At 39.9% G+C, this 18,802-nt stretch overlaps 1 protein-coding gene across 2 annotated transcripts in view; it reads right to left on the reverse strand.

The window, feature by feature from the left end:
- The window catches only part of RALYL (RALY RNA binding protein like), a 1,751,515-nt gene that overhangs the window by 313,662 nt on the left and 1,419,051 nt on the right, over positions 1-18,802 (reverse strand). For both annotated transcript variants that reach the window (XM_078687094.1, XM_078687095.1), the window contains one exon: positions 3,655-3,730. In XM_078687094.1, the coding sequence (XP_078543220.1) occupies positions 3,655-3,730 (76 nt within the window). The remainder of the gene's footprint in view (positions 1-3,654; positions 3,731-18,802) is intronic.

The following is an 18,802-nucleotide window of genomic DNA, read 5'->3' on the forward strand; positions in this document are numbered from 1 at the left end:
CACAGTTGTGATAGCCACTGTGCAAAATACATGTGTATATATATATATGTGTGTGTGTGTGTGTATATATATATATATATATATATATATATATATATATATATATATATATATATATATATATATATATATATATACATATACAGACACAGATATGTGTGTGTGTGTGTGTATATATATATATGTGTGTGTATATACATACATATGTGTGTATATCTATTTATACGTGTATATATATATATATATATATATATATATATATATATATATACACACACATATATACGTCTGTTCAATGAGCACTAGAAGCCCCAGAAAATGTATGCATTCTGCGCTTGACACAGCACCACCAAACAGTTATCTTGAATTGATTTATTTATTCATTCCACCATGTGCAGCAGCAGCGTGAAATGGCCTACGCATTTCAGCTGTAGCCTTCAACAGGGTCATGTGTGTATGTATGTGTGTAAATACATATACTATATATATAAAACCTACTATAGTCAGGATCAAAGTTTCCATAGGATAACGGAGCCGCGTATGGGGCAGTCAGGAGACATTCTCTCGCAGACCTCGTAGCGAACCAGCACGAGAAACCCCTACGTTTCCTAAGGCTCATGAGGCAGTGGAATCAATACATAACAGTCAGCTATTTAGCGACGAATTGAAAAATTTTGTAGGTACATTGCATAACCTGCACCATATCTCACTTTTTGTAAATAACACATTTTTAAAGTAGAGAAACGTGAGTAAGGTGGGGATTTGTGTACCCCAGTCCTGAAAAAGGAGTTCCGACTCCGAAACATGTTGACACACACACACAGGAGGTGATGCACATTGTCCTGCATACCATACCTCTAATTCTTTCACCCTTTTAACAACGCCAGCCAGGGGACCGATTAAAGTTTTTTTGTGTGCACCCCACGAGCCAGGCAATTTTTAACATCACTCGCCGATAACCTCACCACTCACGTATATAATACACAAACCCTCACACACACCACACATAGTCGTTTATAAGTGCTCCCGCGTAATCGTAGGTCGCAGCACGCCGCATCCCGTAGAGGGGTGCGAAGACCCCGATGATGAAGCATGATACCAAGGGGCCTTTTGGTTGTGAGGGGTGTTTTAACAACCCTGGTGATCCCAACCATCGTAGGGAAACCTCTCCATTCTAAAAAGTGGATTCATCTTGTTTATACATACTTGACTAGGGAGAACAAATCCATTTTTCAAATCTCTCTCTCCCCCCTTTGTTATTGACTTTGTGCTGCCCTTTAGCCACTCTTTCAGGCATTTGGTTATGAGACAGACAGCCTAGAGATAGGTGGCGGAGGAAAGAGGACTTTGTTCGAGTAATTTTCACTTTCAGCAGGTGGCCTTTTCGTCTTTAGACTCTTGTTTATAAGAGTTAGTTGACTCCTCCATCTGATCAGAAAATGGAAAAAATACCCTGGTGATGACAGGGAGTATCTGTGGTAAGTGGTATCTGTGAGAAAAATACAGTTTTAGTTTGCTTTAAAGTCTTTGGCCCGGTAGGTAAAACTGCCTACAATTTAACTCCTAATTAATAATACATTTTTTTACAATTTTTTTAGAGTACTATTCAAAGGATTGCACATAGATGCGCTATTAACATTGGTGCATTACAATTTAGGCAGGTAGGTTGGATTGGTCTCAGAAACTTGAATAATTTTGAGTTGGGACTTCCTTGAAAACACTTGAGTTGGGTAATGAAAACTAACAAAGTGGTAGTAATGCGCGGTGGAATAACAAGTGAAATTTAGAAATGGACTTAGAGGCAGGAGCGTAAACTAGGAGACATATGAGGATTACTTGTAATGTCTGGGTAGGGACTGGATGGAAACCAGAGAGCAAAGATGGGTTGATTTGAAAATAAACTATAGGAGGGAAATACTGAATTAATAGATGAGGAGGTCAGGCAAGTGAGGGCATATGTCTATGGCAGCTGGGAAAGAAGTTAGACAGCAGATTTCTGGAACATTAGTGAGAGTTAGTCAGAGAAACTGTGAGAGTAACTATAAAAGTTCAGTAAACATTTCACATCTCAAAGAACGCTGTAAAAGGCACAAATATGGGTATGTTTTTGTGTATGCAGTGGAATTCATCGGTCCACTACAACCTGGTCTGAAACCGCTAAACTAATTACACAATCCAACAAACTGATGGTATAGGTGTATGATATGTTTCCTCGCCTATTACTTTGATTTAGTTATAGTATTGCTACCACAAACCAGTCGATTCCTTTGAAGAATCTCACACTTTTACTAGCAGTAATAATGATGCAGAAAATTTGCTCAGCATGTTTCCATTGGACATGATAGCTAAAGCTCGTAGTATTTTGACTATATGGCTTGTTACATATAAATACATACAAAACACAATATGTTTCTGCATTGATATGCAAAACAAAAAAAATACTTTGAGTGTGTCTCCGTGCTGTCAGTCACGACTTTAGGCATGACACTTGGGCATATTGAAAGCAATGAGTTTAAAAAAGAACACTTAGCTTGTCTTATTGAAGCTTGAAATGTGGCTATTGTGAACACGACTTAAAACTACAATGCTAATGTATTTATTCTATTGTTATACTTTATTGTAGGCATCAAGCGAGAGGGAGCATTTATCTGTTCAATAAATGTGGAAGTATAGTAGTTGCTCTTCGTGTTTTAACACACCGAAAAATAAGTATTGAAAGCATAAATAATATACCAACAACATAAACATGGATCAATATAGGCAGAAATGTGAACAAATACATACTGTTAAACTAAGCATCTCAATCATAGTTCATTAGTGTTGAGAGGGAGTGCAGGTACGTAGTGTTAATGGTAAATTACTGCATTATCAAATAAAAGTAAGACAAGCCATGGACAATTTAGGTAAATTAGAAAGGCAGGAGTTGTGGGCTACCAAGGACGACAGTGGTTTGCATTATGGCTCAGCTGTATAGCACGCATAGCACAGTAGCGCGTGCACAGAGTTTAGTATGCTATTTAGTACCATTGCAGGGTGTTGGAAAGGGACATCATTCGTGAGAGGCAACACCAGGAGTGGGACGCGACGTCTCTTCACTATCTCAACAATTGCAGCAAATAGCAAACTGATTAATCAGCGAAAGACAGTCTTGAGTGGGCCATAACGCCCCTCTCAACAATTAAGCAATAACAAATTGTTCTTTGCGCATCTGAATATATAGTTTATTAAATACTGTTCATTCACAAGCAATACCCAGAACTATTTAAGCAGACTGCACAATCTTAATTCATAGACCCACCTTGTGAAGAAACGTTGATCAAGAGAAGTCTCCTGGTCCTGAAGACCCAGAGAATACAGCTCTGCTATGGCAAAATATGGAATATAACATTTGCACTTTACTAATAAATGTCTAAATCTACATTCGTTACTACAGTTACTTTCCAATAACATGCTTTCTTATGCTACATTTATTTTCACTGGTTCGTCATAAACCACTTTCCTTTCAGTTTGTGTTCAGAAAGTTCCTTGTAATTTGAACTGGACCGACGTTTGCACTTATGTGTTGATTTTATTCAATGTAGCTGGGTTTGGGTCTTTTATGGTTTATGACATCATTTCTTTGGGTTAATTCATCAGTAGACTTTTTGCACCTACCTATAGAGAGCAGAAAGGGGCCTCTTTGTTCCCAGTTTTGGTCTATATGGCTTTGGCTCTCCCGCCATGTTGATATCTGTAAAAACAAGTTGGCATGCGTTAGCGACACACGGTACATAAAGAGAAAAGTACAGATCCAATGATGAGCAGGAATATTTTTCTACCACTTGTAGAGAAAAGTGTATCAAGATGGACATCCTTGCAAAGACCACTCCCAGTGCATATATTTCAGTAATTGGATAACATAGTCAGTTGTCAATTAGGGAGCAGGCTCCAGTTCCACATGAATGGCATTTCAGTTCAATATTTTGCATCAGTTAGGAATGTTTTCATCGTTCACAATAAGTAAATAAAAGATTCCTTTAAATAGTCCCTAGCAAGTTGTAGATATGTGTGAGAAAGGACAAAAAACAGGGAAGATTCACTGCTATTAAACGTACCAACGCTGCATCGACTCTGAATACAAGACTTGGTAAACTCCTTTTTTATACTGAGACAACACCCTTTAATGGAGCCAGTAGGTATCAACTATGAAACTTATTGGCTTTACCAATTCGTGTGATTTTACTTTGATGGCTGTCATGTGAGTGCTCATATGTGCTGAGTCCGTCTCTGAATAAACTTTCTTCTTTTTGAAGATAACCATTCAAAAATGGCCACCATGCAGACATGGGCATGTGAAGCGGCCGTTTTTCTTATACTTTAAGAAAATTCATTCGGAGATGTCTGCTGTAAGTGTGCAGGTCACTAAAGTAGCCATCTTTGACTGAATTTCCTTTTGTTCGTCGAGACCATTATTTATAGTTGACTGCATGCAAGCATATACATCTGAAGTGGCCATCTTTGAATAGGTTTGCTTAGACTGTAAGATAAATAATGTAAAAACGGCAGTTGCACATACGTCCGGATTCATGGTGAAGATTTTCAATTGCTTTGCGCTAAACAAAAGAAAATGATTCAGGTAGGAGACTCACATTTCTTTTTAAGTTAAACAGCTTTTTATCCTAGCTGTCTCCCACTTAGAATTGCATCTGCTTCAATATAAATAAATTGGGAAAATACAATTCCCTTTTCAAAACCTGCCACTTTCTTGTTCTAAAATGTTGACATGTGCATGATTGAGGGGCCATCATGGTATTGTTTAATACCATTTTAAGATGGCTGCCTACTGATACATTGGTGGGGGTCACTTAGAGTCGAAACGGGCTCGTGGGGGAATGGGTACTACCAGGGGATAGTTTTCAAAAGAGGGTGGTGGGAATTTTGGGGAGGGATGAGGAAAGCAGGCAGTGGCTGTATAAATATTTCTTCACATACACTTCAAGGCAAAGACTGATATCAGTAGTGGAAGGATACATTCAATCCAATCAAAACAGGGTGAAATTCACCTTGAGCGTGACAAACTCAAAAGTATGGAGGGAGGCCATCAGATCAGGAAAAGGAAATGAGACAAACAAGACAGCCAGACTCATAAGCAAGGGCCCGATCAAAGCCTACTCTATGCACTGAATTGAAACAGGCTAGTAACGCAGTTTTAAGGGCGGGAATGGCTTGTAAATCACATTAAGAATAACATTGTGGCAACACAGTTGTTATAATTTCCTGAAACCGACTTTCCAGGTTCTGTATTTGCATATAAGATATTTAAAACTAGATTTTTAAAGACAAATAATCTTGTAAAGTCTTGTGGATATTGCCAGGATTCTGTTCAACATCACAGGTGAAGTGAATGTATGTCTGTTTTCCAGCACGGTGACATGTATCAATGCATGCTAACAATTCTTGTATGATTTTTGAGGCTCTACATGAGCCAATGTTAATATTGTTTAGGTTAATAAATAAACAGAACTTGTCACACAATATGAACGCTGACATCAGACGTTTGAAAATGGATGTCGTATATTATCTAAAAGAAACTACACCATAATAAAAAAAAAATTCTCCTTAATACTGAAACTGACAAGAGAAAGAAAAGTAAACACCAGTTTCTTTGTTAAAGTACATGAGCAGCAATTTGACAGAAGACAGCCTGCCCCCCGCCCCACCCCCTCTCACCACCCCCCCACCCACACACCGCTTCCACCGCCTATGGGCAAATGACCAGTGTTGCTTCCTTTTATATTTTTAGCTAATCACAGCCTTCCGTGTTGTAATCATTTATTAATTCGGTGCTTCTACCCAATTAAAATAATTCAATCATCTCTACGTCCTATCTAGTTTTACAGCAACATTATGTTTGCACCTCCGCTGAAGCAGGCTATTCTGTCTAGTTTTGTTGTGCAATAAAAGATCTTTGTTTACTATGCTGTGTTTGCTTCAAATGCAAGAAAAGGCACCCACTTTCATAAATTAAACCTCTTGTTCCGATTTGTCCTTTTCCAAGAAACAACAAGAAAATTAATTTAATTTTAGAGTACCGGTCTACTCGTCTAGAAGTTTAGTATTATAAATGTTGACATAATGTTACACTGCTCCCTTTTTAAATCAATGTTTGATATAATGTCAGTAATGAGACTTATTTGTCATCCTTTTAGATACAAAAAGTGAATCTGACACCATAGCAACGGTATTATTAATTTGACCATGGTATGCTTGAATATTATCATATTTGAAACAATGCATCTCTAATGAATGTATCTACAAAGAGTAAAGAACAATTCGCTATGTGCTTTTATTGAAATTAATTTAATTTCCGAGACAAATTCTTAACGCATATCCAATTTAAATTTTAAATACTATAACATTTTGGGCAATTGAATATATTTATGTGATTTTTCTGCACCGCGTAATGCAATCTTGAACATCAATAAACACACATAAAGCGTGTAATACGTTTTTAAATGTGTAATTCCAGCATGCATGGACCATGACCCCCTATAAGATAGCTTTCATCACTTTATACAACTAATTTAAATATCAAAACAACCACAGCCTAAGAAATTATTAACTATATATTTGCGAGTGAACCAAAAATAGGTAATGAAGCGATCGTAAAAAAAAAAACATTCAGAAAAGCATTCCACATAGAAAACATAATAAATGTTAAAATGGCAACTTTTATTTCTGTGCTCATTTTACAAGTTTTAAAGTAAAAATGTATTGAAAAATGGAGAGAAGCGTCTCTCGTTAATTACTGTGCAAAGTTAAAGGCAGAAGACACATCATTGTCAAAGCCAACAGGCACGCCTTACGCTAACAGTTATAGCCCAATCCAAGCTTCCACTGTTCTCACATAGGTAGAATTACTGAACAGATGTGTGTGCTCTTGGAAAGGGGAACATGGGTTGGGAGTATGTACTGCACATCACAGAGGGCAGCTGTGTGCACAATAGCTTGCAGATGACCTGTCAAATAGGGGTCTTGCAGAGGAGTTGAAAATCCAGTAGAAACTCCAGTCAACCTCCCCCAGATCCGCAAAGATCATAGTTAAGCATTTTCTGATTTTCTCTCCAACATCATGTCAGTTTTCCGAGTGAGGCAGTTTTTTATGTGACACAGGAGTCCCAAATATTAGCTAATGTGCAATTTGTATGTTGCATCATGTGTGAGATTGAGAAGTATGTTGTTTTGCTGCTTCCATTTGTTGTCCTTGTGTGTTTCTTGTATCCAGCATAAATGTTAGCATACCACGGGCATTTAGATGTGCTGGTCTATCTGAAACATTTCTCAGACAGGTTGTTCTCATACCATAGTGACCTGTCGAGTGTCGCAGACGCAGGAGTCTAAATGCATACATCCGAGTCATATGAGTGTTCCCAGTTAACATACTATCATCAGTTCACCACTGTTTTCCCCGTACTGCACTATGACCATTTTCCATTTAGTGCCATTGGAGGAAAACACACCAGGACGTGATTCGGGTCTCTATTCATAATAAAGCTCACACAGTAGCCCTGCAGGCCACTCTAGGTTAAGCGTTACTCAAGAAAACAGGCTGTTCACCAATGCCATGACCAGGGAGATAAGGACAGAAGAGCCCAGGGGAAGGGAAACATTTGATCACCATATTCGCCATTGACTCTCAAAACGAAGAAAAGAATAACAATATGGGGAGGGAAAAGGCCAAATTCAGCTTTCAGAATGAAGAGTGGTACTTGGCATACACCCTTTATGCAAACACAAAAGACAGTAAACTTCCCAGCTCTGAAATGGTTTAGAACCACATATCAGATGAAGAAGGAAAGAAGGCAGCCCCTGACCTGAGAATCAGTCCTTCCTTAATGGTGCAGGGAAGGCACTTATCAGGGTCCATTCCAAAGCAAGTGTACTAGAAAAATGCGTGATCATTTTACAGGACAGTCCCTCTTGTGCTGAGACGGATGTCTGACCATTATGATGCCACTGAAGATACTTTCATAGTGTTGCATCTGCACTTTATATAATTCTGGACCGGGACGATATTAATTGATAAGTTAAATTACTGGATGCGAGTGAATGATTCATGGATGTTTTATCACAAGTGTATACCAGGGTGTAAAATTGCAGAGACAACAGTAGTCAATGTGAAGAAATCTCAAGAGATGAAAACATCATTGATCCCTGGCAGGAAACAAGGGTGGGTTGGAATAAAGATGTTGTATGCGCTCTACTAAAGGTTCTGAAGACTCCTAAATACAGCAAGGTAAACAAGGAACCTTTCGTTCTCCTATCAGTAGATTAAACTAAGGATTGTCTTAAACCTACAAAAGGCACTGGAGCCATCCAAACACAGGAAGAATAAAATATAGTAAACATTTAGAAAGTAGATGTCAATAAATGGTAATAATGAAAGGAGTATAATATGGTTTACAGGCCAGAGGGTACAGTACAGACGTCTTTTTGAAAGCTATGGTGATGTGAAATAATAAACTATTACGAAATGGCTGCATGGCCCATAAGTGGACTAGTTTTGCTCTATCTCAATAAATTGGACTGTTCGCAGTTCAAAGACGAGTTGTAGAAGGTTCGTTTAAGGGAATAAGGCTGGTCTTCAAACGTATGGCTCCTACTTTTTTTTTGCGGGACTTCCATTGCTTTTCTCTTGCTTTTTGGCAAAAATTCCATTGCTGCTGTCCTCTAAATGACAGTCTAGACCTGCCTAGGTCAGGATTATCCAGATCCCCCAGGATTTTGCGACTCTCTGTGGCTAATTTGTAGGCAAAGAGAGCAGATTACAATAAGAAAACCTGCTCTTTTAGGCACCAGACAACCTATGCCTGCAGGCCGCAGGAGTGGAGGGGCGGGAGGGAGGGTAGTGGCAGAGAAGGTTGAGAGTAGCTACAAAAACAATAGGAGACTTGTGGAAGGTTAGGGGTTAGTCCACAGGGGGCACACAAACATGTGAGGCGGCAGTCTAATTGCTCAGGAGTGGGTAGGTGCATTTCAAAGGCAGGCAGCAGAGGCATTTAACACCTCTGCTGCCTGCTGGCCTTGCTCACCCTCTCTTTACTGGCTCAGTGGCAGCACAGAGCCAGTAAATAGAGGGTAAACAGCAGGTTTAAAACAAACATATTTTGAAGGAACTTTTGTAAAAGAATCGCTGCATTTTTACAAAAGGGACAATTTTGTGATTTTTTTGCAAATCGCGAAATCCTGGGAGGTCTGATTATTAGTCACAAAAGGAGCCTTAAAGTGAAAGTATTCCTTTTCCTTTTTCTGTTAAATGTTGGTGGATAATATTTGGAAACATTTTGTTCATACATTGATTTATAGATATTTCATTCAGTAAACTTGCACCTTCCCAGCACACCACCTTGCCAGGATCATATGTTCTGTTCTTACTATATTTGCCAATTTCATTATTCTTTGAGTTCTCCAACCCTTGCGGTCATCAGTAGGTGGCATCTTCTGATCCTCCTGATCCACTGGATGGTCAAACGAATTTGATCTTGGCCACCATGGGCCATTGCTTCGAATGTAAATGAATTCAAACCTATCTATTCTTAGTCTAGGTAATTTTCTCAAGATTATAATGTCACAACATCAAGGAGTTTTAGGACTTAAGTATATGTGAGTGGGATCCTATTAATAATTGTTATCTCAACCTGTAAGCAAAGGGCCTTAAATATGGTGAAAAAAATCTAGTTGGGTCCTCTCTGCCGTTCTGTAGTGGTTATTATAACTTCCCTTTTATCTGTTCAATGAATACCTCATAAATTCATAATGATCTACAATCACTGTTTCTTGACTCCTTGACTGGACTAATTTGAGATAGTATCCCTAAGGTTGTATCGCTGTTTTTTAGTTTGTCTACCTGGCTCTTTGTAATTTCAATTTATGTCTCCAACAATGTGCCTGGATTTTGGAGTCTGTATTGTTTTTGGAGGGGAGGTGTTCTTGTAAAGAAATTATCATTTTCCAAATTCAGAACTGTGTCCTCAAACCAACAATACCAGGAACATTCTGCATAACTAACTAATTAACTAAACACCTGATGGTGCACCACCCCACCACAGTAATCTGTTTGCAACAATGTGCACCACCAGATATATACCACACCCTTACCACTCTCCTGCTGAATAGGTGTGGCTTATTTCTTATACTTGTGATTAAGGGACATTTGGATGTTTCACAATCTCTTTGACTTCTGGATGCAACAATGATGGTTGCACCCCCACTCTTAAAATCGTTCCAGCACCGCTTTTACTGCATTTATTCCATAAAATAAACGTTATTATTTGATCCCTTAACTGAAAGTAAACATGTTTTTGTGGTAAACGAAACAAAACTAGCCACCAAATGAAATTGAGTTAAGACAGCTACTAAAAGTTGGGATCTGCGTCCTTTTCCCAGGAGCACAGGTCAGCGCCAAGCAGGCGCGCAACACCCATTGGGTTCAAGGGGCTTCAGCCTCCCCCCGTCGTGTGTGTCAGCCCGGGCTGACACAGCTTTGCAGGCTGGCGGACATCTAATTGCAGCCGCACTCGAGTGCTTAACAGGTCTTTAAAAGACCATTTACGTGTAAATTAAGCGTTTGGTGTGTTTTCACCCCTTCTTTCAGCCACTCGGTCTATGGTTGGAAGGATTAGCCCCCCCCCCCCCCGAAATTTGGCGCTAGTTGCCCGCCTGGCGCCAAGTAAAAGCGAGCAGGTACAGCATGACACGCCCAAAAGACCACGCAACATTCACCCACAATGATGCCAGGTGGGGTGAGAACATAGCCAGTCACGGCAGGTTTAACGACCTTGCCACTGACCTCTACGAGTGAAACAGCAGAGCTGTCAAAGGCGAATGCAGCTTTCCCTGGAGAAATCCCATCTCCTTCGACTGCTATACAACCTCCGAGAATGAGAAGCACAAAGGGTTCGGCTCACGGAATTGCTTTTTTCTAATCTTGCCAGTGTTTGTGGCATCACTTGCACTGGGCTTCGGATTTAGAGCACATGCTGAATAAAAAAGTGCGCGCGGCAGCACTTTTTATAATAAACTGGGAGCCTCTCTTTTTGTGCTTTATATTGTTGGGCAGCAGAATTGGATTTGCGGCAGACTCTCTTTCCTTGATAAGAATGGCGAATATTAATCACTGTCGGCCGCGTGCATGTGGGCATTCTTGGTCATGGTGCAATGTAATTAACATTCAGATGGAAAAGGCGCTGCTGGCTTCTCGCAGGAGTGAAACTCTCGCTTTGGGTTTTAATGGCGCCTTTCTAGCGCTATTGGCTTTGCAGAACAATTTCTTTGACCTTGCAAAAAAAGAGCAATAATTGCAACATATCACTGAATAATAATAGGCAATATTAATAATAATAGGGGCCATGGACTCGCCCTTAAACATCATCTGCATTCTGGCAGAGTATGCACTGTCCTTTGTCAGTGGCAGGTAAAACACAAACTTAACGACTAAACTTAACTTATTGAAGACTAATCACAAAGGCGTTCAGGATTGTGTAAATCAGAATTTTTGCGTGTAGTACCCTTTTATATGCCCTTATGAGCCTTTGTGAACTGGCCCCAAAACATCTAAGTTGGCAATACAATGAGAACAGAGACATTTGAAGGCATGGGCAAAGTGGGCTCTGGCCCATGGCCCCAGCCTTTCACTGGGTCCCCCTGACAGTGCCAGCTCTGATCTGTAGAGAGTCCTGCCTGATAGTCTTTACTCATTCTTAAATAGATTGTTTTAAGTCTTCATCTTGTGTACTGTACTTCTACTACTCATTCCCTAGTCTCATTTTCTTTTTTTGCAAATGCTACAGTTAGTGTCTACTACTACTACAACATACTACTACCACCATCATGGCATGGCACCTTTGGAAACCAACGGGTTTTAAGTGAGAGTCTGACAGACATTTTGCAGAGAAATGTGTCTTTATGTTTCATGCAACATCCATAAGAAAAGTTTTTTTTAGATCAAAACAGGACACTTACACATGAGAAATTGGAAGGTGTCACAGAGATTATGTGCAGTGATATTACTGAGCTACTGCTGTGCTACAAATACAATATTGGAAACAGACATCCATGAATTTTAGATGTAAACACCATTAGAATTTGACGAGTGAGTCTGTGCACTGCCAGTGACCTGGCCAAAGAGGGCGTGAAAGAGCTGAAACTGGACCACAAATTCAAAGCTGGTCCGAACAGAGGGGGCCCTAAAATCTGTTTGGCCCAGGGCCCCCAAAATCCTTAACATGTCCCTGAATGAGAATATCCATATACAAATAGTACAAACAGAAAGGACAGCGCCCTCTTTGCACTACTACTAACTAGAGTAGGGCGATTTGTTGCATATTCACAAAGACATGTACTAGACATAAGCGTGTACTTCAGTAGTACTACTTCCTGTACTCCAAAATGCTGTAGTGAATTGACTCATTTGTAAATTATTAAATAATATGAACATTTATGTAGTAAAGGTGTGTGTTGTGTATTATTGTCATTGCTATCTCCCTTTCCCATACCATAAATAGAACAAAAATACCAGTCGGCGAGTATGAATTTGCTGCTACGAAAGCATGACAAAGGAATATAGAGTTACCCTAAACGTTAGGCAGACAGCACCTGCCTGCGTGGGACGCCGGAAAACCTTTGTTGCACTATCATGTCAAATTATATAATACCACTTTCAAAAATCTACCTGCCATGGACCTGTTCCTGACCTTTGTGTTAATTTGAATTTGCAATGTTTTTGCAGGCTACTTCCTCAAACCAAACTCCATTGAGTTCTTCATTTTGTCAGGTGCCTATGGAAGCTATAGAACAATCATAAAATAGGAGAAATGTTGTACAATAATACATTTATTATGAATTCCTCAAGATGGGCTATTTCGGTCGTTTTTGATTTATATTTTATTGCTGTAGCCATTGCCATCTTCATAAATATGTTCATGTTGAGTATTATTATATACATTTATTAGATATTTGTTTATTGTGATTATATGTTTATGGGAATGAACTGGTAGTTTGTGGACTATATTTCTATTGTAATGAACTAATTAAAAGTTTAACAATGTACGTACTTTAATACCCGAAGCTAGCTGAAAATGGAAGTTGGTTGGAGATACATGTGTTACATTGAGCGTATATTGAGAGATGGCATGTCTTAGAGGGCTATACTCCCACTGCATTACGCCCTACACATCCCCGGACAACATTACTTCTACTATAGAGTTTCTGATAGGTTAGTTAAGGATAAGAGATACAGTCAAATATGGTAAGGGAATTTGTATTAAATAATTTTTTTTATTTAACATACAACCCATTTTAGAGGGTACTTTAAAGGCGTGGCATAATGGAACCAGCTTTAAACCCTGAGAAAGAGAGATGACTGGCAGGAATGCAGGCTGAAATGCAATGTATTTTTTGCTCCCTCTGATATAGGGAGTATGTATATGTTTTTTCTTTAAGAGACAAATCGCTTTTTCTGTGGACAATAAATAAGGATACTTATCCCTAGACCGCAATCAATATGACCAGACAGTGACATGACATGCTTCAAAATGCCTAATATAGACTAGGATCCTGCAGAACCGTGCTACCTTGCACTACGCAACATTACACAAGCATTATTTGGCACTTTTCTGTACATAAACCTAAGGCAGCTTGTGTGGACCATCGTAATCTCATTTTCAGATAATTCAATTCTACCTACCCCACCTTTTACTTACTGATTTTTATGTAAAGCATTAAAAAAAAAGTCCTAGGCCAGATTGACATTAAGGGTGAATCATGGGTGGGCTGTCCACCCCTTTGATATCCACTTCTCTCTGGAACTGAACAACGTAACTGTGAATGTGGAAATATCATGTACATTGAAGCACATGAAACAACTGTTTATTATACAGCATAATAGTAGAATAACTCCTGTGTATGTTAATAATGTCTGCAATCTAATGTGCATTAAACCTTGGCATCAACTCAACTAATGTAACATTTGTAATCTACCAAAAAGCTAATAACTTTACTAATGAATATATAGTGTTTGCATTCCACTGCAGAGTGTACTTATTTTCCTGTTTGATGCGATTGGTTTGTATCTGAAAATACAAGACCCACCTTCTTGACATCTTTAATGGAGGGCTGTGACGAAAATGTGTGTTTTTATCATCCCACGTCTTATGTCATTCTATCTCAAGGACATTCGTGACTGGTGGCAACTGATACCATCAAATTAACAATTATATTTTTATAATTTTGTGTCAATTGCTCTGTCTGTCCTCTTTGTTTGTTCTCTAAGTCTAAAGGTTTGTATGGTGTATTTTGTACATACTGCTGAACAGGTCAGAGCCCTATCCAGCAAATTACTCTTTAACGGTTGTCTATTTTTTCGGGAAAATTGGTTTTGAGAATCTGGTTGACAGGTTATCAAGGGAGAAACCACAGTGTTGAGGTTAGCTATGACTCTGACACTACACAGATCAAATAGAAAGACCCATTGGGATAAAGCAGTTTTGGCCTAGGGCTATCCTTGAATTATCTTTGGTAGCTTAGGCTGAACAGCAAGGCAAACCTCAAGAGGATTGTGAATGCAATTAAATATACAACCAACCAAATAACAGTACCATTCAATAAATAAATGACGCAAGGTTAGATACCAAAGTGAATAGAAAAGGTTAACATGGAATGACCACATTTTCACAAAAATGCTGAAAATCGGAAATGCTGTTAAAAGAAATGTGCCTATAAGGACCGATTTACACCCAGTATTTAATATTAATGGGTGGGGAAAGAAACAAATGTTCATGTAAATCTTAATAGAATCAAATGGCCATGTGATGCCTACCCACATCAACTTTCATATGCCCGCGGTCAGGATAAATGTTTTAGACAGAAAGCAAGCTTAGCTATAACAAGTCTCTTACAGAGTACAAATAAGCTATCTGTAGAGCCAAAACTGAGTTTTATACTGGCAAGATAGAGAAGGCAAAGATCTCTACTAGAGAACTCTTTAAGACTGTTTCATCCCTATCCAAGCTCCAACAAGGAGAGTTTTTCAATCCGGACCAAAATTTATGTGACCAAATGGCCGGGTACTTTCAGGTAAAAGCACAAACAAAGTACAATGAACTGGAGGGTTTGGACTCTGGCCCCCATACTCCATCCGCTAAGGATGGTGAGAAGGGGTCAGCAATCTCGAACCATTTATCTAGTTTCTCCTTAGTTACTCAGGACTTGGTAAATGATCTCTTACTCTCTATTAGGTCTGGCTCACCAGAGGACCCCTGTCCACCGAACATAATTCATGAGGTCTCTAGAGTAACAAGCTCTCTCCTGACCCCCCTTTTGAACATCAGTGTAGCAGCTGGAGTTTTTCCTACAGTTTGGAAGAAAGTTTGCATTAGGCCCATTTTAAAGAAGTCGTCCATGGACCCTAGGGATGTTAAGAGCTATAGACCTATCTCCTGCCTTCCTCTGACGTCCAAGGTTTTGGAGAAAGTCATTAACCATGAACTAAATGACTTTCTCTCTTCAATAACACTCTGGATTATTCACAACATGGTTTCTGTGCAAATCACTCTACAGAGGCCGCACTGGTTATGGCCACGGAAGAACTTCACATGCAAATTGATAGTTGTGGAAGGGCGATCCTGATCCTACTTGACCCGTCAGCCGTGCTTGACACGGTAAATTATCTCATTCTTATGCAACGGCTGAAGGCAAGTGGGATCAGTGATAAGGCTCTGGATCTTCTTTCAACATTTCTGACAGAGAACATAAGGTTTGTTGGGATAATTTTAAATCAGACATATTCCATCTCCCTTGTGGAGTCCCATAAGGGTCGCGCTCTCACCCACCCTTTTCAATATTTATGTGACGCCATTTGCCAAACTAGTTAGAGACTTTGGCTATTCGCTTGTGTCATAAGCCAACGACATTCAAATTATAGTTGAATATCAACAGCTAATGAGGTGCCTTCGGTTAGGTTTCATAGTTGTGTTGATCGCACACCACCTATTTCAAACTAAATACACAGAGTCCGAAATCATGGAGTTTGGCAATGGCCCTTCAATCTGGAACACAGCCTGGTGGCCAACGGGGGCAGGAGAGTGTTTGTTACCAGTGGACAAGAGGAGAAATCTGGGTGTGGTTTGGGACACACAGTTTAACTTCTCTGCTCAGATTAATCAAGTTACTTCAGCCTGTTATTTTACATTATATATTCTACGGAAGATCCTACCATTTCTTCCAATGGAGCTGAGGAAAACTGTGGTGGTTGCTCTTGTATTGTCTCGCATTGGCTATTGTAATGCCCTTTACCTAGGGGTTGACAAACAACAGTTTATTAAGCTGCAATTCCTTCAGAATACTGCTGCTCGTACATTGCTTAACATACCTAAATTCAATCATATTTTCGGGGCCATTAGGACTCTTCATTGACTCCCGGATAAGCAGCGTATTGAATTTAAGACCCTTTGCTTAGTCCACAAAACCCTGTATGGCGGCGGTCCTATGGCGTACCACAGTTTATTTCAATGGTACTGTTCAGGGTGTTCACTACGGTCTGCCAATCAGGCTTTGGCTTAGATCCTAAAATGGAGGAAGGCCAGATGGTGTGGGAGATGCCTTTCATACTTGGCTCCCAAACTCTGGAATAGGTTGCCTTTGGATATCAGATTTTAACCAGCTCTCAGTTTTCGTGGCCTATTAATACCTGCTTTTCCAGGCCTAGCAGTGGATCTTGTACCGGTGCACTTATCCTTCTTTCTATGTTTCTCCAGCACCAAGACGCCTCGGCAATCGAGTGCCATATAAAACCCCTGCTTACTGACGTAGATAGACTGAGTAACAATTTGATTTGGAAGCTTTTCACAACATATTCTGTTCAGTGTTTTAAACCTGGGGCAGTGACCATTAAAGCAGCATATAAACTGGATGTCCATGATTGAAGGCTCATGAAGCAGGTTTTTCAGAGATAAAAATCCACTGAGCTGAAAAATGTGATTCCTCATTTTTGTAGGGGAAATGTTTTCTTTAGTTAGGTACCCATGATCTCCACAGCAAATATACGTCTACAAAAATGGAGACAATTTCAGAAACTGTGAGGTTTGTTACACAAAGATGATGTTTTACCACAAGCAGTTAACAGGCAGACAAAAGATATACTGAGTTAGAGTAATTACAGGTCTTCATGACTAATTCAAAATGTACCCAACTCAGTGAAAAGCAGCCATAAAGCCTTCCACACTCCCTAGTCAACACGCCTCAAAGTTCTCCCAGCATGGATCTCTAAACTTTGATTTACTGAACAGAATGCATTCTCTGTTCCATCACCATTAAGCTTCCAGGCCCTTGCAGGCTCATAGGAGAGGCTTCAAATCAGGTGCCAAGCTATCTTAGTAGACCTTGACTAAAGGATCACTTGAAGTGTGTTCACACAAATGATGTCAGCAATCATGGGACAAGTCCCTTCGAGCAGATACTGAAGTGGAGGTTAAGAAAACTTCAGGAAGCTAAAATGAGAAGATATTTTTCTGCATTCTCTCATTTCCAGGTTTAAACTCAGTGATGGTAGGATAATCAGTCTAAAGGGTTCAGGTGACAAACCCCCCAAAGGTAGGGTTTATTTTCTGGAGAAAAATAAATCTATGAGCCTGAGACACACAGGTTTTTCCTGATACATTGATCTGCCATCCTGGAGTTGTGGCTTGGGCAAAAAAAATATGCATCAAGAGAAGCCGACTATGGAAAATAGGCATCAGAAGACATGCCCTAGGTAGGATGTATTTTCAGATACATGGATGGCAGAGCCCTTCTAGCAGATAGACTACGCTTGGTGGCTCCACCGTCAGTCAGTCATTGGTAGCCCACTTCTAAATAAGGCGGGAACATGTACAGTTTAGTGGGGCAGGAGAAGCACTAATTTACACCAGTTCTCCTGTCCCAGAAATCTAAATGATCCCCTTAACCTAATATAATATTGAAGACCAACTTTGGCCAGTGCACATAATATATCTGTGAATCACAGTATTTCAATTACAACATTGATCCTGCAGATACTTGATCGGTAAAATACTGGGCCATATTGTAAATATTTTACCTCCTGCAGACATGGAGCTTGAATCCAATCTATTTACACCTAATTTCAAATGGTGTACAGTTTCAAGGAATCAACTGAGACATTGTGACAAAAACAGAAGAATCCATTACACTATGGGCTCCTATTCCTAAGTAGCGCATGTGTCTCAAGGCAGGCTGGCGTGCCGCAGCTTGGGGATCCTTCTGCCCTTCCTCTGTAAAAACAGCTTCCAGGGCATTAATGTGGCACCCAGGCTAAAGAGGAAGTGATTTCATGGTTTATATCCATTCAGGAATGCCTGTGTTCGTGCCAGCCAGGGCTTTAAGTGGGTCGGGTCTCACCGGGTCTGAGCACCGGCAGTTTTTTAAAGGGGGCCTCGAAACGGGTCTCTATCGGGCTCTGTTTTGTGGCCTGGTGGTCCATGTTTTTTCCGGACTGCAGTAACAGCAGGCACATCGATGTGCGCATGCTCACACTGCTGACTTCTCACTAGTAGAGAAGTTACGGCATGACGTCATGCCAGGTGAGCGTTGTAGGGGAAGGGAAATCCTTTAAAGAGAGTCATTTTCTCTCCGGATTTCCCTTCTCTTTTTAAAACGCAGGAGCAGCAACATTGCCGTGGTGTCACCAGGGCTTTAAGTGGAAGCTTTCTCAAAATGATATAGAAGCCATAGTTGCTGCTTATTTATCTTATGCAACTAACAACCATTGAGA

This window comes from Lissotriton helveticus, chromosome 4_1 (assembly GCF_964261635.1).
Source record: "Lissotriton helveticus chromosome 4_1, aLisHel1.1, whole genome shotgun sequence".
In the NCBI taxonomy this organism is placed as follows: Eukaryota; Metazoa; Chordata; class Amphibia; order Caudata; family Salamandridae; genus Lissotriton; species Lissotriton helveticus.